The sequence below is a fragment of the Ursus americanus genome, chromosome 10, assembly GCF_024610735.1.
Source record: "Ursus americanus isolate L20-20 chromosome 10, mUrsAme1.1.p, whole genome shotgun sequence".
NCBI classification, from domain to species: domain Eukaryota; kingdom Metazoa; phylum Chordata; class Mammalia; order Carnivora; family Ursidae; genus Ursus; species Ursus americanus.
Window position 1 is genome coordinate 3625542 of NC_142136.1, and position 21602 is coordinate 3647143.

General features: G+C 43.5%; 1 protein-coding gene across 2 annotated transcripts in view; it reads right to left on the bottom strand.

The window, feature by feature from the left end:
• Positions 1 to 21602, bottom strand: part of MYO16 (myosin XVI) — a 580200-nt gene that overhangs the window by 19800 nt on the left and 538798 nt on the right. For both annotated transcript variants that reach the window (XM_045772942.2, XM_087864977.1), the window contains exons 33-34: positions 20772 to 20930; positions 6419 to 6510 (exon numbers count right to left, since the gene is read on the bottom strand). In XM_045772942.2, the coding sequence (XP_045628898.2) occupies positions 6419 to 6510; positions 20772 to 20930 (251 nt within the window). The remainder of the gene's footprint in view (positions 1 to 6418; positions 6511 to 20771; positions 20931 to 21602) is intronic.

The window sequence follows — 21602 nt, forward strand, 5'->3', positions numbered from 1 at the left end:
CCATTCCTAGGGGAAAACTTTGGTATTTTTCTCTACTTACGAGTTAGAGACATATTCTATGATTTTCACTGTAGCCTTGTTTGTAACAGTAATCATTTGGAAACTTGGTTTTGATAAAGTTTTCCACTCCACATTGTCAAACTGTAAGCCTGCTGTTCTTAAGAAATGTCATGAATGTATCTATGTGAAAGTTGTTTCTGAGAAAAGTTGAAAGTGGAGGAGGCATGTTTACAGCTAAAAAGTGAGTAATATAATTGTGTTTTAAGGTGTTGAAAGAGAGCTTCTAAGAATCCGTGCTCATGCCCTCGTTGTAGCCCTCTGAGGAATGTTTGGGCGTGAAAGTCCATGCTACCATATTGTCCCTGGGCGTTCAGCGCCATTTCCCTGCATCTTTCACGGAGCTCTCTGGATTAGGTTTCTCAGGACCCTGAGAGACACCTCGGACCACCTTGTGAAGATCTGGAGGAAGAGGACGTGGCTGCCAGAGACACGGCTACCCCCTAGGGCCAGAGGTGGCAGCAGGATGAGACCACCCTTTCACATGGGGTGGTGTGTTCCTTTGGCCTTTTCTCTTCCAATAGACTTGCTCCCTGCCGAGGGAACTTGAAAGCAATGTTGCACTCAGTGCCCATGACAGTGTGTCGTCCACTGTCATCTCCCTTCCTACCGCCTCCCCGGGGACAGCCCCACCTTAAAGACTTTACATTTAACCTTGAGCTAATACTCAGAAAAAGACAGCAATGGAGAGCAGCATTGTATCAAAACGGGGGAAAACATCTCAACAAGTACAAAAGCAAACCAATCTACGAAGTAATTGCTCAGAGTGATACATGATTTTAAAAGCATGCCACGCATCCATTATTATCTATGGATGCGATGTAATTTATGGCTACATTCATATTAGAAAAATTGCAAACACGGGTGGGGGGCTCTGCACTAACTTCAGGACAGGATTCACTGCAGCGTGGCAGGTGGGGGGCAGGGGGGTTAGGAACTGGGATATAGATTTCTCTAAAACACACGGTGCCAGGACAAATACGGGGAGATGTTAAGATTTACTGAAGGTGGGTGTTAGGCTGCTTGCTGTGCTCCTTTCCCCTACATTTATAGTATTCCACCACAAAATCTTTTTGAAAATCACATGCATGCCACATTTTAACCCAATCCCAGGTGAGTGTGTGGTCCTGCCGATTCGGTCTTATCTCCTGCTATTTTAGATAGCATCTGCTATGGTTGAATCAGAATTAATGTTCAGAATACTGACCTGGGGGACTGGGGGGAAAGAATACTAAGATAATATAGCAAGCGTTGTTTTTAAGCACTTGTTATATTGCAGGGCAGGCTTGTCAGGTTGTATGTATTTTCTTGAATCAATCTGAAAACTAATTGCTACTTTCTCTACCCCCAAGTTAAATAACAGTTACGGGATTCACACCCAGTTCTTTTTCTTGTTTCTTTTCTTTTCTTTAATTTTAAAAAATAAATTTAGTTAATGAAATGAATATCGAAATTCTTAACTACTGAAATTCTGAATACTGAATACTGAAATTCACAACCGGAATTTGTCCTCAGCCACGTTTCCTCCGCTGCGTCACTCCCTCCCCTGAGCAACGGTGTGGGCTCATTGCAGTTTCCCATCTGGAAGGTGAGCGTGCAGACATATCACAAGACCTTTTTATTTCTTGTTCTTCTAATATTTCTTAAAACTGAATGATCTCCTCATTGATACTGCCAACGTGTTCACTAGGAAAACCCTACGCATTTGAATGAATACATTTCGGGTCTACGTATGGTGCAATTCAATGAAGGAAAAACACAAAATATAAGATCTGGTTTTGCTTCTTATTTTCCAAGTTTCTATAGATCTATACGGGATTTGTCTCTTTTCTGCTGAAAACGCTGCCATTCAACTCACACCATCAAATTAATTTACTGCCTTCATTTCTTGCACGTCATACGGGAGTCACGAGGGGTGCATACTGATTCCCCGAAACCTCAGCTGCGTGAAAGAGCTTTCCAGGCTAGATCGGCTTCTGGTTGTAGCTTATAAATGAAATACATATATATTTCCTTTTAAAGGGGTTACCTAATTTCTATTTCCTACCATGTGCTTTAGAATTATCCCTTATTGAACTAAATGTGTCTACATTTTGTTGTTTTATCTAGCACACTGTTTCTTTTCCCTGCCAGGATGTATTTCCTGCAGTCCACGTGACGCATACGATGAATATTCGAGAGAGGCGCTGGCTGTATTTAGAGCCCCGCAACACTTCGTTGTGACGTTACAGAAAGGTTTCTTTGATGGTCCAGTAAAACAAACCACGTAACAATCTGTCTCCCGCTTGCGGATCAATTGCACATTGATTACGCTACGGCTTTCTTCGGTGGCTGTGTTGGGAGTAGCCTAGATATTTATTAAGCTCTCGGGTGCTGGGCGGCCACTATTTTATCAGAGGCCATCAGTGATTTCTGACAACGAATACTTGAATATGACAGATATTAATAATAACTTTTTATGCTCTTTAAAAAATTGTAACAAAAAGTTAGGTAGGGAATACGATAAATGCCCACCATGAAAATCAAAGATCATAAACCACACGATATCGCTGTGGAGAACAGACACCTGAGAGGAATAAAACAGCGTGAAGCAGAAGTTGGAAAAGTGCAAAGGAGGATGTAAATACAAATAAGGTGTGCTCAAACGAGAAAAGAAAGTGGCTCATTCTTCAATATCAAGCGAAGAGCCCTAAGCCAATGTGGAACCAGCAATTTCAGGCCGAGGGCAAGAACCAAGCGTTTTATTTTATTTTTTCCATCCCCTCCTTGGACCCTCCTGCCTTTGGGCCCCCACCTGCCGCATGGTTCACGATTGTGCTCTATTTATAATCCATGGGGATCCTGTGTCGGGTTACCCGGCCTTCTGAGTCAGCTGAGGATTGCAAGCCCAGCAGAAAATGCCAAGTCACTCTGGGCTGGAAGGTGTCCTCAGCGTTTCACTCCCTGCGGACTCTCCTCCCGCTGAGTGACTTCGGAGCCATCTCATCGCGCCAAATGGCATGCACTTTTTTTAAAAAAGTTACTTTACATCTCACAAAATAGCAAGTGGATAAATGGCATATTATTTTTATAAATACTGTCTAATTTCAAAGCCAAGCCGAAGTGGCTTTTACAGCCTGTGAAATTCCAGAGCTGAGCGGTGGGAAGTGCCGCAAAGCCCCGTCGGGGCCAGCACGTGGGACTGCCCGGCATCACACACGCACAGCTGCGTGTACCTGCACCGAGTGGCCTGCAAGGTCATGACTATGCTGTTGTGCTCACAGTAAGGACCTGCCGAGCCCCCCCTAGGAGGAGCAACCAGGAACTCAGCCCCATTCAAGATGCGTGGATGTCCCAGCTTTCTCAGTTTCCAAATATTTCAAGTGAAATTTACTTTTATTAGTTTTATGTAAAGTCATCATGCGTTGCAAATTTGTAAAAAATGTATGATGGAATAGGACATAAACTGCCTTGTCTCTACGCCGCACCTTCCGGAAACAAACAGCTAGTATTACTGAGGTGCGACCCTCATTGGAAAATGTTTTACATCTCTATGTGTGTCAGTCAAAATTCGTATTTGCAAGCAACAAAATCTCTGCACATCTTAACAGGTGGAACCCTTACTGGAAGGTGAGAGAAAGGTATGAAGCGGGAAGGAATGGCGGGGCAAGGGGGCAGGAATCAAGGTGGGTTCCGTGGCTGGCAGTGGCCATATGCTGTCTAACAGCTTCCACGGAGGGGAGCCACTCAGCCACACGTCACCTGCTTGGGGACATCTACTCTTATCGTCCCTTCCATCATATGTCTCTCACTCCATAATCCATGGCTACTAGACTGACCGAGCCCATCTCGCCTGTATTTGTCTAGCTCTCAAAGGACAGAAGGAGGGGTGAGTCTCTCCCCTTATATTTTCATCGTGAGAAACCTTAACATGTGACTGGCAGCTAACAAGCCAAGTCACAAATGTCTACCATGGCTACTTCGATTTTTGTCTTGACCAGCAATTCTTAAAGCTTTAGAAAAAATTGGATGACTCCTCCATTCTTTTTAATGGGTTTTGGTAAATTCATTCTCAGAAACAGGACATATGATCTTGGCATCTACTCAAAGCACACACTCTGAAATTTCCCTATGATTTTTGGCCAATTACCAAATCCATTTCCTGTTTTCTCTATCTACAATAATACACCATACATTTTGTCTTTCTTAAAGAGATTTCACTAAAGTCACGGATGATGCTAATTAGACTACAGACCTCTGCAACGAGAAATTCAATTTGTAGTCCACATCTAATTTTACTGCTATATATCCAATCAGTCCAGGACTGATTTTACAGAATCCTTATCTAGTTGCATCAGTAGAAAATCTAAAAGGCGATATGTCTATAGCTGTCCGTATTTCCTGTATAAACGCCACACAAAAGGCATTTATGCTGAAAGGCATGTGGCCATTAATGTGTAATTTCACCGAAGTCTTAGAGCTTTTCAACAGTGAGAAACGTGTCCTACCATGAGGATGTGTGCACTTCTGCAGGGAAGAAGTTTCCTGCTTCCTTGAAAAAGGCACCACGAGGCAGAGAGTTTGCACCAGAACAGAACGCCCACATTGACAACTAGGAATGGAAACTTATTCCTGAGGATCTTTCCCGTCTCTCTTTGCCTCTTAGCCAAATCCACGGAAGAGATGCCTGCCTTATGCACCTTTTTGCAAAATCAGCCCTTTCTCTACGAACCACATTGTAGTGGGAGCCCTGGAAAGGGCATCTCCTGGCTGACCGCTGTGCTCTAAGGTACAGGAATCAGTCTTACCATAAAAATCAAACCAGTGTTCATTACAAGTAGGTCCCCCCTCCTTGGGAATTACCTTAGATAAAGCATCTGTAAGGCTTACCAAGTAAAGTAAATGAATCTCTAAGGAACAGAGGGGAGATTAGGACGATCTGTTACTGCAGCCAACCCGTATTTTCTTCCTATTTCAGTGCCTATATATCAGTGTAAGTGATTTCAGCAGGCTGCCTACTGTAAGATTTATTTTTAAGATTAAAGTTATTGATTTTTCTCACTCGCTCATCAGTGTTATTTAGAAAAATCTCAGCTGATAACAATGGACCTGTCCATATAAGGCCAAATATTCAGATGAAAGTGCATCGTTGTCTGGATTGTTGATTTTATGGAAACGTCTGGATACTCAACTGACTTTTTAAAAAATATATTTTTAAAAGATTTTATTTATTTATTTGACAGAGAGAGAGAGTTTGAACAAGTGGGGGGGGAGGGGCAGAAGCACAGGGAAAAGAAGGCTCCCCACTGAGCAGGGAGCCCACATGGGGCTTGATCCCAGGATGCTGGGATCATGACCTGAGCCTGTTCAACTGACTGAGCCCCCCAGGCATCCCCTTTTTAAAGATTTTTATGTAGATAGTTGACATCAAGAAAGGTGTACCGTAGCTTCATGCAAAATAAGAATTCTGTTGCTAAAGCAATAATTTTGACTATATTGATAACAAGCTCTTTGATATATCGTTGGTTGTGTCACCTTGATTGCAAACTCATCTTTTTGAAGATAATGATTAAAACTATATTTTAAAATTCAGCATAAAAAGAACTCTAGATTATATGATATAAATCCTTTCTCTTTCTAAAAACCCTAGTTTTTTTTTTTTTTTCCTTGAAGTGATAGTCTTTATTTTGGTGAACTTTTTAAGGCCAAATTAAGCATATACACAAAATGACTTTAACACGTCAAAACCAGTTTTGTGAACTGTGATCTCATTTTGATTTTATAGTGTTCTGATCATTTGCTATCTTTTCTTTCATTTACTTACTTTTTCAAGTCAGTTCTATGCCCAACAGCGGGGCTTGAACTCACCACCCCAAGATCAAGAGTCACATGCTCTACCAGGTGTCCCCATATACTTTATTATAAATGAGTCTGGGTGATGTGGAATTCACAGGTAATAACTGAGGTATAGTGGCATAAAACCACAGGCGCCTCAAGCGTTTTATTCCCACGTTGTTGGCACCCAAGTCCTCCTATTTTGGCTGAGGTCAAACTCAGAGAACATGTTAGCATCACTCCCGGATGTAATGTCATCTTCACTTGACAGGGATTTTTAAATACCACAACATACATTACGTCTACAATATTCAACTTAAAAGTATTAATTTTTGTTTTGGACATTCTTCTTCTTCTCCTCTTTCTAACCAGCAGAAAGCTGGCATCTCTGAGATGGAGGAGGAGAGAGAAGGATGTCGAGCTGAAGACACTTAGGGCTGGAGGGAGAACGAGCGTGTTCTCTGGTCCAGGCGGAACAATCGTTCTCGGTCACCCCTTCCTGAGTGTCTGCTCATCACGTATGCCGTGACGACGTCGCGGTCGTTACCTGAGTGGTGTGGCTCTCTCTGTGTCTCTGAAACGATGCGGTTGTGCAGCTGCTCGCAGACAGACTGGAGAATCCATCGTCTTCAGGTAAACCTACGGAGGCCAACACCAACAAGCAGGTAAGGGTCCTTTCCCCAAATGAGACAAGCTGTGTACTTACTGGAATAATCGCAAACTGTTAGAGTTCGTGGATTGAAAGGATGGTCCCTAAATGCTCCTGAATCATGAATTTCCCAAGGGAACACAATTACTGCTGCAGTGCCATTTAATAAAAGAGGAAATACCCTGGAAAAAGCAATAAAGTAGTAACGAAGATGTGTTCCATGGTGGCGCATAGGGAGGAGAGAGGTGCGGGGGCGAGGGAAACTTCTAGAGACTGAAGACAGTTCGGTGAAGCAGTGATGGTGGAGGGAGAAGCATGCGGACAACACAGGGTGAACGGGGTCCTTGAACCGCCGGAGGGAAGCTGAGGTCCACGCAGAAGACATCAGTGCGGCTGTGCATTCACAGCAGACCGATTCCTAACCAGCCACGGAGGGTCAACAGCAGTGTGAGGAAATTTACATCCCCCACCAAAGTAATACAGAAATACCCGTGAGGCCCCGCAGGGTTTTACTGACGACCCCTCGCGAGAGAAGCAGGGTTTCTCGACCTCAGTACGGCGGACACTTTGGACCGTCTCCCTCCCTGTCGTGGGGCTGTCCTGTGGAGGGTGTCCGGCAGCCCCCTGGTCTCTACCCCGGATGGTAGTAGCCCCTCTGCAGCTGTGATAGCCACGAATGCCCCTGGGAGGCAGAATCAGGCCTGCCTGCACACCCCGGGGAGACAGCGACCAAACAGCACCACAGGTGACTTGCTGATAAAAATGAATACTTGAAGCAAGAAAAGTCACCTGATGGAATGAACTCAATCCAGAGACCTTAAATGATGAAGTGATTGATTGCTGCTCTTACCTAAAATCATAATTAACTAGGACGGTGTAATTGATTAAACATACACAGGCTTCCTAAATGAAATATCATCAGCAAATCACGGCACACTTTTGCAATTATAGGAGTGAGCGAGCTCCTCAGGGAAGTCCACAAGACCCCCTCAACACATAATGAGGCCCCCGGTCAATCTTCCTGTTACATATACGAATGCCTGGGCACGGAAAGGTTCGCTTCGTGCAGACCGGGGCCGCCACCTGGGAAGTGACAGGCCTACAGTGGGGGTCATGGGGGAAGACGGGTCCCCGCCGGAAGCAATGGCAACGTCTGAAGTTGGTGAGGGCACACTGGATTAGAGACTGGCGAGGCAGGTGTGGGACAGGAGCCAATCACACGGGTAGAGAGGTCTGGAATCCAAACCAGGTGGACGGGACGATGGAAATCTGAGCTCGGTCACAAGCTGGGATTCCAGGCCATTGGATAAGCAGACAGTCCACAGATGTCTGACGCTGTTTTGTAGGCACCGCGGGTCTCTGAGAGGGGGCTGTGATGAGACGCCATTTTACCTGAGTGGTGCGCTAAGAGGCCTTTCTCACCTGTTGACTGAAGAAATCACAGATCCCAGAACCTGTGGCAGGGTCAGCAGGGTGGGGACAGATGGTGCCAGTGCAGGGCAGGTGAATGTGTGGGGATGGAGAGCCGGGTGCTGAAGGACAGTGGGGGAGAAGGCAGGGGTGCTGGCAGCCTTGGCGTGCGTGCTCTCTCCTCCCCGTCATGAAGGTGCAGGTGGGAGGAGCAATGGAGACCCACCGGCCCGGGGTGCCGAACACCCTTGCTGCTTGTAGCAAACAGGTGGGAGAAGCTCACTCGGGCCGCTATGCCCAGGGACTGGGAGCCCGAGGATCGGGTCATAGCTGGGAAGCACTGAGGATGTTAGAAGGCGGAGGTTTGTTTTGTTTTGTTTTGTACCAATAAAATATTTTATCTTGTTGCCATATCAGAAACAGTACATTTTAAAGGCAAATCACCTAAGAATGACAGCAAAAGAAAAAAGAAAACCCATGAGGGAAAAAATGGATTAGTACCTCTGTTTGAACATTTAAAAATAAATATGTGCTCTATCATAAAGATAAAATGCAAGCTAAAAAAGAACAATACAGAACATTTCAAGGCACTAAATAAAAGGCTCTATTATTCTTAAAACGTCCTACAAATCAAAATAAAGGACCTACTGTCAGGTTTTAAAATATGGGCAAGGAGTATGTATAGCGAGGAAAGAGAGTAAATAAGCACTAAGTAATAAACCTAAAAATAAGCAATCAATAAATAAATATTCAAAGAAATGCACACAGAAGTACAATAACTTACCCGTGTTATTTATTAAGATAACGAGCAGTACAAAACTTTTTATTACAGAAATCTCACACACAGATAAAACTAAAGAGAGGACAGTGAAACTTCTCGTGCCCATCACCAAACTTTGGGATGTTCATTATTTCAATCCTGTTTCATTTACTTCTCATTATCTTTAAAAAAAAAAAAAAGGCTCTGGCAATCGTGTCATCTCACCTGTCAATTCGTGAGCACGAGTCTTTCTGCAGGCAAGGGGTTTCCTCGTGCAGCTATAGTGTGCTATGCAAAGGCCCCAGAAAAGCCCCCTGGTCTCAGGGCAGAGAGTTCTACTGTGTTCCTATTGAGCTGAAGGTTCCTTATCCATGGTTGGGGGGGACATCAAAGGTGAATAGGAACATTTATTTGTTCACTTCCACGGAAGGCTTCTATCCCAGAAGACGGCTCTCGCATTTTCGCGAGCATGCTCTGGTCTTCTTGTGGTCACAGCCTTCTTCCAGACCACATTCTGAGGTGGTAATTCCCATCGGTGCAGTTCTCCACACGTGCTTTCTGTGGCAGCAACAGTGCGCCTCAAAATGCCAAGATGCCCACTTGCCACGAGACCATCATTTTCAGGAGCCATGCTTGTCCAAATGATAGCAAGGGCTAGGGTCTTCTGAAACTGTCCCCATCCTGCCCCCAGAGACGGGTGCTCTTCTGCTCAAAGAGAGCAGGCAGAGGCTGGGGGAAGGCATTCCCTGCCCGCTGATGGGGGCCACGTAGGCGAGAGCAACACTCCATAGAACATACCACTCCGTGCTGGGGCTGGGCACAGTCGTCGGCCTCGATCGAGGGTCCAGGTGGAGGGAAGAGGCTCTGTGCTCCCTCTCCTTGTGTAGGGGGTGCTTTGTAATGAATCCTTCCCCAGGATGCTAGGGGGGAGTGGCGTTTAGGACATTCTCCCCATCCTGTGTGGCGTGGATCCAAACCCTGGACTTCCTTGAGATTTGTAAGGGGATGTTGAAAAGGGAGAGCTTTGCGGTGCTGAAGTCTGCACCTGAAACCCTATGGGTTTATGTAGAGTCTTCCCAGAACAGAAGCCTGGGGCAGGCGTAGAGGGCGGTGTAGCTCTGAATCTTACGTAATGAACCAGTTGCTCATCACAGTTCTGCCCTCAAGTTCTGCCCAAACCCAAGTTTTAGTCAACATCAATGAGGTTTGATTCTCCTCTCGTGTCTCCCCCACTTACCAAGTACCCCTCATCTTTTGTGAAATTGGACATCAGTGTTCCTCTATCTCTGATCGTTTATTCTGTTTCTCCATGTCTGCCCTTCTCAAGGGATATTTCTCAAAACTTGTCCCTCTGCATGGTTTTGCGGTCAGATTTCCCCCTCACTTCTCTTTAAATGTTTTCCTCTGATCCTATAAATGATTCCCACTTCTCCAGCTTCCTGGAAAACTCTGCCTTTTTTATCTTTCCATCCTGGAGCTCCCCTTAAACTCCCGAACTATAAGCAACGTCTGCGTAACAACCATCTACAGCCAGAAGTCGCTCTTGGCTCTTGAACTTCAAATCCAACCCAGAGAATAAGCCTCCTCTTTGAACTTCGTTTCTAACTTCTGTTGCAGACTACCCTGTTCTCTGGTCCAGAGCCTCAACATCTTGGATCACCCTCACCCCCCTCTTCTTGCCTCCTGTACCAGCCCATTCTCGAACCCCCTCATTGGGGTGCACGGCCTGTGAAGGCTCGGGTGGGAGAACACAAAACGGCTATTCCCAGCTAAAGTTTCTGTTCCACTGCTCACTCTGAATAACACAGTCAGGGAAGTTTCTCCCAAATAGCAGGTAGCACCCCACCCCCTTCAAGCCAGGACTACTCTTCCAGACTCTTCGAATTGGCATTCAACGCCCCGTGTGCTCCTGCCACCTCCTCTCCCATCTTAGTTACTTATCTATTCCATCAAAGCACCCCATTCTCATCCCCGCCACAAAGATACTGTGCAGTAAATCTTCTTCCCTGGAAGGTGTGCCCTTCTCGTCTGAATCTCATTCGTTTTGAAAATCCCAGCCCTCACCAGGAGCATCCCGAACAAGCCCAGCCCACAGGAATCTCCTTCTCCGTGTGGAGGCAACAGAACACTCATTATTTATGTGATTGATCCGACACTTGTCACCAGCTGCCGTTCTGTGATCTCTCTTGAAATGTATTGTTAACACTCGATGTGTGCTCTCTTGTCGCACAGACCGCATCCTGAGTTGCTTAGATTTCCTACGGTTCCACGTGCATTGCACAACGCCTGCATGCAACTGGCACTTAATAAATGCTTTGATTGACTGATGTGCACCCGCCCTTCTCTAGGCTTCTTCCTGCCAATCTGTCCTTTATATTATTTTGAATCCTCTAACCCTCCAAAGAATAAAAACAGAGCCTTCCTGAAACCCCACCCATCTATCCCAATTTCCATTCATCCCAGAGGCTCCAAACTATAATGTCTGTCATCACACCGAATGCCAGTGCAGGCCACCAAAATGACACTTGGCGTGTTTGACTACGCACGTGTGTGTACTGGGGTCTGTGTGTAAATGAGTCATTAGGCATTGATTCTAGCATTACAGTCTGTAGGGTCTCAGATGAATTAATTCACTGCCCCGTACCTCATCGAAATCATACATTTTTGCTTTGACTGGACACATTTTCGGTGATCGTCTAGCCCCCAAATATCTGAGCTTTTATGATCTCTGACTACAGGAAATGTTTATTGAGCACTAACTTGTGCTGGCCCCATTGTCCTAAACCCTCATAACAATCCCATAAGGCAGGGCCCTGAACTATACCCATTTTCAAGATGAGAAAACTGAGCACCGGACAGATTAAGAATTTGCTCCCAGGCATGGGGTTAGTAAGCACCAGAGCCGGGGTCCGAACACAGGCAGAATGTGACAGCGCCCGGAAAGACAGCGTCAGCTTTTCAACCCAGCCGTTTTGAATCCTGACTCCTCAACTAAGCGGAGGAAACTTAATTAAATGAAGTCCAAATGAGCAATTATTTAAGATGACTTGAAACTATTTTTAGCCAGAAGGAGTGGGGCAGGGCTTTCTAAATGCCCAAGGAGCCAGCTTTCTTTGCAAAGCTACCTTCTGCTGCTGAAAATAGGTGATTGCACGATATTCCGGATTGTCAGTTAGCCTTTGAAGCAGACAACAGTATGAGTTCCAAAGACTCCGTACAATTCCCATAAACAAAGTGATGTGGTAAAACGTATATTTGAATGTTTTTCACAGGCTCAAGCGAGAGGATCGTTTGCCGGCATTCTGGATCTATCTCGAGCAGGGCTGACAAAAGCCATTTTTAGATGTCTCCAGAATCACTGTGGTTTGGTGCCCCAGCGGTGCTGGCTTCGATACGGTGCTGGAGGCTATGCAGAGAACGCAGAGCTCCAGGTCCTGCAGATGGTCCCACCCAGTCCTTCCCTGGGGAAGCCCTTTACGCCACACATAATCCTCACTGTGCACCGAGGAAAAACGTCCGGCAAATGAAAAAATCTTCACAGAACGATAAATGAAAAATCAAACGTAACGACCGTCTTCTTTAATTGCCGTTTGTTCTCCGATGCCCAGCAATATCATGTGTATTCATTGAGCAGCAAGGAAGAAAATCATACCGGACATAAAATGGTCTAGCTGGAATTTTTTATGTCCTTATTTCCCCACAAAATAAACATCTTTATACTCACAATATTTTGTGTGATGCAACTAAAACGTCCTAACACTAAAAACTGTTCTTTAATCTAATGATAAATAACCACAAGTCCGGGGAATAATTAAGTATACCAAAAAAGATCTAAGTCTGTGTTCCCATCAGGAAAAGGATGGCAATTAAAGTAAGTGATAGCTATAATTAGCCACACATAACTATATTTCAGCAAATGAACAAACAGATAATTATTTCTGGGAAGCAGAGGTAGCATGCAGATACTGGCATTCAAGAGAAATCATTTCCTAGAAAATAACACTATTTCTGATTCAATTAGAATTTCAAGTTATTTTAAACATTTATTTCCATCTTGTGCCTTTATTTAGAAAGCACGTTGACTATACGTCGTGAATTAGGCATCAGGACTAGGAACCGCCTTCAGAATTTTAATCATCACCTACATACCACGTACTGCACGTGTCTAATACTTTTCAGTTTGTACCACACCGACAAGGAGACTTTCTGACTCTGCGCCCTGCACAAACTCGCCGGTTCCTGTGGAACATGCAACACTGTTCCAGTCGGTACGTGCTTACCCAGTGCCAAGTATCCAGGGCATTGTGCTGGATATCGTAGTAATCACGGGGAGGTTGCAGGAACCCAGACTTTCATGGTGTTCGCAAAAGTGGACCAACATAAACATGTCGAGTAGCTTTGAAGGACTGAAATCCCAATTGAAATAATTTTCCTTTTGTGCCTGTAATTCTGAGATTTCCAAGTGATTGTCAATTAATGACAACACAGAACTGGCTTTATTTTAAAATCTGGTCCCTCTAAGATTGAAGGGGTAATATATACAACTGTGTTTCAGGGCTCAAGCATTTGTGACAGGCTGAAGTTTAGAAGTCTGAGAGTCCTAAATATTTAATTTGATATTTAATTTCAGGCAATGTAATCCACAAAAATTTCCATTTTGGTTTAGAGGATTTTTGTTTGTTTGTTTGCTCCATTGGTTTTTGGTTTTACTTTGATTTTTAGAGTAAAACTCAGTTTTGGTTTTTTTTTTTTTGTATTAGGCTTTTCCAGGACCATTGTCCAAGCCATAGCTTTTGGCTTTTGAGTCAAGACACAGACAAATGAAATGATTTGGTGACATCAAGTTTCTCTTTTCTTTTTCTTTATAGTATGATTAATGTCATCCAAGGTGAGCTAGGGAGAAGCATGGGCTGAAATTTTAGCAAAAGTGAATGAGTATATGGTCATCTTTCTTAAATATTCATGTATTCAGTTTTTATCATTTGAACATATTTTAAATTCCTTTTTTTTTTTTTTTTTTGGTGGCAATCTTTAAACCCTTCAAAATTGCGAGCAAAACAGGAATTAATTACTTTCTTACTAAATCCATGCAGCTCTTGTGGAAAATGCTTCTATCACAAGCTTGCTGGCTATTGCTGTCACTCAAATTCCATTTTTATTACTTTAGGAATACTTCATTTCAACGTAAGAGTATACCATGTTTTTGTAATCTTTACCCTTCCAAAGGGGTAGCATCAGAGATTTCGAAAAGTAACCATTTTAAGAGAAAGACTGCATCTCTCTGTTTCCAGCTAAACAGATACGCGTAAGTCTGAACATCACACATTAACACGGAGAGTTTTACAAAATGCCTACTTTAATCGAGTTGGAATAACACATCATAAACAGTGTCGTTTTAAGGGTGGGCGATCGGGAGCGAAGTCTGCCCTCCAGCACACAGGGCTTGGTTATTGTCCAGGAAGGTGGAGGGCCATACACTGAGCCACTTAAGGGCGAGCTGTAAGCCAAGCAGATCCGAAGCGGATGCTCTGGGCTCGTGGGAGCCTGTATCATTCTCGGCCGAACTTTCGTCTGCTTGCAGTGGTAACACAATTTGGTAAGGGCAATTTCTTTTTCTAGAAGTCTTTGTTGCTGGTAGAAAAATACTTCTGTATCTAACTGATGTCACTCCCCCCTCCCCCACTGCACCAAAAAGCCTCTGCTTTGTGACCTGCTTCTTTTTGTTTGTTTATTTATTTATTTTAGAGAGAGTGTGTGTGTGTCTGTGTGTGCACGTTGGGGGGGAGGGGCAGAGGGAGAGCAGAAGAGAGAATCCCAAGCAGACTCCCCACTGAGTGTGCAGCCCAACGCAGGGCTCAATCTCACGACCCAGAGATCATGAACTGAGCTGAAATCGAGAGTCGGACGCTTGACCGACTGAGCCACCCAGGCGCCCCGGGACCTGCATACTTCTGATCATTATTTGTAAACCTTGCTTACTATGGCGGGGTAAGATTCGTAAACACATCTGGCTTTTTCTCTGTGTGTGATTCAAGCAGTCTTTTTTCTGAGTGCCAACGGAGAATTCCCACGTTGCTCTGGAGACCTCCATGCTAAGCTTGAATAAACCCGGCCCCGACCAACGACCTGCTTCCATCCCCCCCCACCCCCACCCCGGCCCAACGTCATGTGTGACTTGTGATGGGTATGGCCCTGCCTGGGTTTCAGTCTATACCCACTCTCCTCCTCCGGCTTCTGACATCAGGGGTGAGCGTGTGTGGGTGAGCAATTCGCTCAACGGGGAAGCTATGGTCGTCAGCCTCCCTGTGTTCCCTTGGACCTTGAGGGAAGCCTGAGATAGGATGGGGACCACCCACCGTCCTGGATGCATGACACGCACTCTCCATTCCCCCTCTGTTCCCCTCTCATTCTCTCTCCCTCCTGGCTTTTCTCTTTATCTTTTTAAATCCTGCAACTGTAACTAGCACACGAGTCAAGAAACAGGACTGTGTCAGCCACTCAGAAGCCCCCATCAGCCTCTCTCCCAATCACCAAGGGCCCCTCCTCCTCCAGGGAAAGCCCTGTCCTGGGCAGCAGTCCCTTCCCAGGGTCCCTGTTTGCCGGAACCCCTCCTTGTGGGTCAGTGCTGCCATTCTGCAGGTGTGTAGCGAGCAGTTTCTCCGTGCTCTTCATGCGCGTTTCTCTAATTCCCCATGAAGGCAGACTCTGAAAAAGGCTACGTGCCTATTCATGGCCCCCTCCAATTTCCTGTTCAATTGTCTTTTGTTTTGTTTTTAAGTAAACTCTGAATATGACCCTTTGTTGGTTAAGTGTGTTGAAAATACTTCCTCCAATTATATATATATATAAATAAATATATATATAAAATATAAAATATAATATAATATTTAATATTATATATCATATAATATTTTATAATATATAATATATATTTGTTTCATCATATTTGTTTTATCATATATTTTATAATATATAATATATTATATTTTATATATATTATATATATTTTATGTGTATATATATATATATCATTGGAGGAAGTATTTTCAACACAACCAACAAAGGGTCATATTCAGAGTTTACTTAAAATCAAAACAAAAGACAACTGAACAGGAAATTGGAGGGGGGACATGAATATATATAATTATATATGTTACATATAATTATATATATTATATAATTATATATTATATTAATATAATATACAATATATAAAATATAATATATAAAATATAATATAAATATATATATTATATACATATATTTTTTCCTTTATAGTTAGCACTCTTTTGTGGCCTGTTTACAAAGTCCTTCTTTCTTTTCCTATCTCTGAAGTTAAAAAAAATCCTATATTTTCTTCAACAAATTTTATTATCTTACATTTGACACTTAGATCTATAATCTACCAGAAATCTCTTGTGCATATAGCATGAAGTAGGGGTCAAGTTCATTTTTTTTCCTCACATGAATAGCAGTTGTTATCCTTCCCCCAGTTCCCTGCAATGCCAAGTTTGTCATAAATTAAGTGGTTATCTATGCAAGCTGGGAAGGTTTTCTTTCTTTTCCCTTCTGTATTCCTGGTCTCTGGAAGTGTTTCTATAACACTGGCATTCCTTCACTCTTAAGATTTTGAGACAACTTACTGGGAAAGGCATTTGGGTTTTCCTCACAGAAAAGTATTCAGTTACAACTCCAATTGATTAAATATTCATGTTATTATTTAGCTTTCCTATTTTTTTGGTTCATTTTGGTTAGTTGTAGCTTTCTTTTTTTTGAGAAATGTGTCTGTTCATCTAAATTCACAAATTCATTTTGGCATAAACTGTCCATAATATACTCATTACCATTTTTCAAGCTCTGGAAGGTCCGGGGCGGGTCCCCTCTTCATCCCTAGAGCTGGCCATCCGTGCCATCTTCTTTATTTGTCTCCTATCCTTGCAAGAGAGTTTTCTGCTCTATTCGTGTTTCAAAGATAATTTTTTTTTTCAAAGAACCAACTTTTGGTTTTGCTGTTTGTTATAAATTTCCATAACTTAGTTCTTACCTTTATTATATCTTTCTTTCCACTTCCTTGGTATTTCATTGTTGCTCTGTTACTAACTTGTTGACATTTGAAAAACCGATTTTTGGCCTTTTTTCTTTTGCAATACAGATGTTAAAAGACACAAATTTCCACTGATGAAGACATTAGCGGCATCCCACAAGTTCTGTTATATTTTCATCGTCATAAGTTACAAAGTTCTCCTTTTTTGTGATTTCTTCCTGAATCTACTGATTCCATAGAGATGTAATTTGGAACTCCCAGACAGATGAGAATGGCTGTTTTTAATATCTGCATAACATACCTTTCCGGGTTCTGTTCCTTTACATTTAAATTTTTACCATCCTCATGTTTTACATGCTTTTCAGAAATCTTAGGCTTTAAAATATTTTATTAATGGATTTATCTTTAATGTGAATTCACACTAAATGAGTCCCTTAAAGTTTCTTGGCATTCAAGCTTAGTTATTTCCAGAAGTGCTTTTATGCCTGCCATCTACGACCTTTCTTTCTATTTGTCTTGGGTTTTTTTTTTTTTTTAAGATTTTATTTATGTATTTGACAGAGAGAGAGCACAAGCAGGGGCAGCAGCAGGTTGAGGGAGAGGGAGAAGCAGGCTTCCCACTGAGCAGAGAGCCTGATGTGGGACTTGATCCCAGGACCCTGGGACCATGACCTGAGCCGAAGGCAGATGCTTAACCACTGAGCCACCCAGGCGCCCTGTCTTATTTTTCAGATAGCTCTGGCTCACCTCTTTTTTGCCATCTTTTGGGTGGACTGACTTTTATTATTCTGTTTTACTCTATTAGTTTGGAAATTACATACTCCACTCTTATTCCTTCGGTGGTTGCCTTTGAAATTACAGCCTGCGAGTCTGCGTTACCCGCGTGTGATAGTAAACCCTGCTCCACACCGTCCTGATCTCACTGGCTTTATTTCCTGTTCGTTTTTCCCGCGTGTATCTCTGAGCATTCTGGGTCTGCCCCGCACTTAATTCTTCCAGTTTTTATTTTTATTTTTTCTAACACTGCCTTAACTCCTTTGGATCCTTACAGAAGTTTTTTACTATGTATGATAAAAACCTAGATCGGCAGTTATCTGAGCACATTAAATATGCTACTTCATTGGTTTTGATTTGTCTTTGAATTGCTGCTCCTTCGAATTTGGCTTTTTGTTTACTTCTGGCTGCTTTTAATATTCATTCTTCGTTAGCAGTGTTTCACCACGAGATGCCTAGGGGCAGTTCTCTTTTTATTTATGCTAATCAGGCTTTGGTTTTGTTTTGTTTTAACAAAAGTCACATTTACAGGCAGAAAGATGTACACGTGGATAAATTTCTAGGAACACAGGCCTTCCTGCTTGAGGATAACTCTTCGGGCCCCTCTGCAGTGTGCTATGGTTTGAATGTTTGTGTCCCCCCACCCTATTCATACGCTGGACTCCTAACCCCCAAGGTGATGGTCGTAGGAGGTGGTCCTCTGGGAGGCCATGAGGTCCCGAGGGTGGGGTCCTCACAGTTGGGGTTAGTGCCCTTATGAGAGAGACCCCAGAGAGCTGGCTCCTTCCTTCCCACCAGGTAAGGACACAGCGGGAGACAGGCAACCTGCTGCGGGAGGGGGGCCGCCCTTGGAGCGGAGCAGCTGGCTCGCTGACCGCAGACACCCCGAGCTGTGAGCAGTATGTTTCTGCCATCTAGAAGCCACAGCAGGCCACCCCCTGCCACACGCCCAGCCTGGGGCAACCCAGCATCGGTTTTCTGTGCCTATGGTTTCGCCTCTTCCAAAACAGCGTGTGCACGGAATCGTGCTTGTCACCTTTGACTCTTTCCTCACTTAGCGCAACGTGCTTGACAGTCACTCATTTCGTTGCACGTATGGGTGGTGCCCCCCCTTTCATCTTTGCACTCTTTATGCATGTGCTAGTCAGCCTGTAACGTGGCCCCCGTGAGCCCACCATGAGCCACCACACCTGATACAACCCGCTCCATCGAGGGGAGCGGATGCACGATCTGCCTGCACGGAGCAGACGGTGCAGAGCAGTGAAGACCAGGGCTTCTTCGCAGGTGCTCTTCCTCGTTCTCTCGTGGCCTGCGGGCCCCAGGGGAAGCCAGCTGCCCGGGTGTGAGCCCCCCTTACGGAGAAGCCCGTGTGAGTGAGCTGGGCAGTGGAGGAGGCCTGCCGGTGGCCACGGAAGGGATCTCGAAGTTGCACCCTCTCTCCATCCAGCTTCCAGATGACTAGAACTCTGGCCAACAGTTAGCGGACAGCTGCCTCACAAGGGACCTTGAAACAAAGGCCCTCAGCTCAGCCACAGCCTGACTCCTGACCCACACAAGGTAAGAAATAACAGCCTTCTGGTGAAGCAAGCCTCTGGGTTCTGGGGGCGGCGGGTGGCTGGTGGCGAGTTTACAGAGCAGTAGAGAACCAACACAATCCAGTCACCCGTTGAAGGGTGTCCATTTTCGACGATGATCAATGAGGGCACAATAAATATTTGCACACGGGTATTCGCGTACCCACAGTGTTCCCTGCTGCCCGTGTAATCTCTCTTCTTTCTCCAGAATTCCAGTAACTTTCTCAGCACGCCCTTCCTGCCTCCAAACTCTGTTCCAGAATCCCTGATCTTCTCTTGCTTCTTTGTGTTTCATTCTGTAATTTTCTCTTCCAGTAATTTATCTTTCAGTTCCCCAGGTTTTTTTTTTTTCTTTTTAAATGACTGTGTCTAATTAACTTTAAACTCATCCTCTATTGTACTTAATTTTATGACTATTTCTCAATTTCAGAATTTCCATTTGACACGTTTTTATAGTTTCCCATTTCTGCTCATTCTCATTCCTTCATCTCCTTGGGCACAGTGAACATACTGTCTTCAAGTATGTGCTTTTGAACTCCAATCTTTTGGGCTCCCGTGGACGTACTGCAACAGACCGCTATTTCTTCTTAATTTTTTATCTTGTTTTCTGTTGTCATATGTCTGGTTTTTTGATTGTGTGTTGAATAATATATTTGAAAAATGGTTTGTTACATCATTTTGAAGCCTCTGATGCTGTAATTGTCCTTTGGGACACACACACACACATACACGCACATTTCCTCCCAGGCACTTTTGGGCCCTGTCAGTCCTGAAGGACGTCCATCCAACGTCAGGGGTTGAGATAATTCATAGCTGAGCTGTGGTTTCTAGTTCGGGTACACCCAGCCCTTAGGAGGAACACTCAAGGCTCCGACCCATGGCCTTGGCAGACCCTGGACTTAGTCTGTCCCTACAGTCCAGGAGGCTGTCAGAAGTCCAGTCCAACTGCTCAGCTGGCTTCTATGGACTAGGAGAGTGCTCTGAATGTCGCTGGGAGAAAAGCCTAGAACGAAAGCTTCCTTGCTTGGTCCCCACTGCATTCCAAACCCCTTCCTCAGTCTCTTCTTCCCTGGATCTCATTGTCATAATAGTTTTCTAGTGCCTTTAGTCAGATTAAACAACTAGGGAAGTTTGGGCCAACTTTTCTGGATGTTCTCAGGAAAATCTCCCCAACAGCCACGGTCTGCTTTTATGTGTGAGAGAAATACATTATTTGTTTAAGCCACTATTAGATAATTTTAGGATACACACAGTCTAACCACTTTCTAGATGATACATTCCTCACTATACTCCAGTTAAATACTTAAGTCCAGTTCGGCGTTTACCATAACTTCAATATTAATTTCCCCCACACTACTCAGGTATGAGAAGAAAAAGGTATTTTTTAAATTAAAAATATCGTTAGAGCAAACCCATCTCCTCCTTCTGTTCCGTAAAATCTCATTTTATATTGGTTCCCACATATCAAATAGTTCACGACAATCTCTGAAAAGTCAACTAACATGAAATCCAACTATAATTCTCTAACCGACCCAATAAAATGCTACAATATATCCTACAGTGAAGTTTATGACCTATGTTCCAGTTTGTAAGCCCCCTTCATTTTTATGTTTCAAATCCATCCTCCCTAGAAAGTTGATAGAACTTAATACTTTCATCTATTTACTTCTGAGTTTAAAAAGCACTTACCATTTGAGACAGAATTCCCATTTTCAGCAGCGATAGCACTCGAGAGTGAATTAGATAATTGAATTCCATGGTTATTTGCATTTCTATCTTGAGTCTCAGATGCAATTTCTGATCTACCAGCATCATCTCGGCCAGTTAGGTTCATGTTAGTCTCAAAACCTAAAATAAATTTTAGAAAGGATTGTTCTTTTTGGATAAAATGTACCAAATAATTTAATGAAATAGTAGAAGAAAATAATAAACCTCATCAAATGAAACATTAATTATATTTGAAATAGTAAATTAATAATCAACCTTAATTAAATTTATGGCCTACAAAATCTTCACCAAATCTTGCCGCAACACTCTTAAACATAATGGGAAATATTAAGTGGTGATAATGAATTTCATAATTTATTATTTTCAAACAGATCTATACAGAATTTTTGATGTCAGAGTCTAATAACCTGTCACTAGAGCACCGTCTGTCTTGAGGACATTGTGTCCTAAAAGAGATATGGAAGTAAATTCATGTTTCAGAAGTTTTCTCAATTACTAAATTAAGTAGAGACCCTTGTATAGGCTTAAAAAATTAAGAAATAGGGCGCCTGGGTGGCTCAGTCGGTGAAGCGTCTGCCTTCAGCTCAGGTCATGACCCCAGGGTCCTGGGATCGAGCCCCACATCTGGCTCCTCACTTAGCAGGGAGTCTGCTTCTCCTTCTGACTCGTGTTCTCTCACTTTCCCTCTCAAATAAATAAAATCTTACAAAAAATATTTTATAAAAAATAAAAAAAAATAAGAAATATACTTTCAGTAGCATTACAAAATTTGTTATTATCCATTTAGGAGAA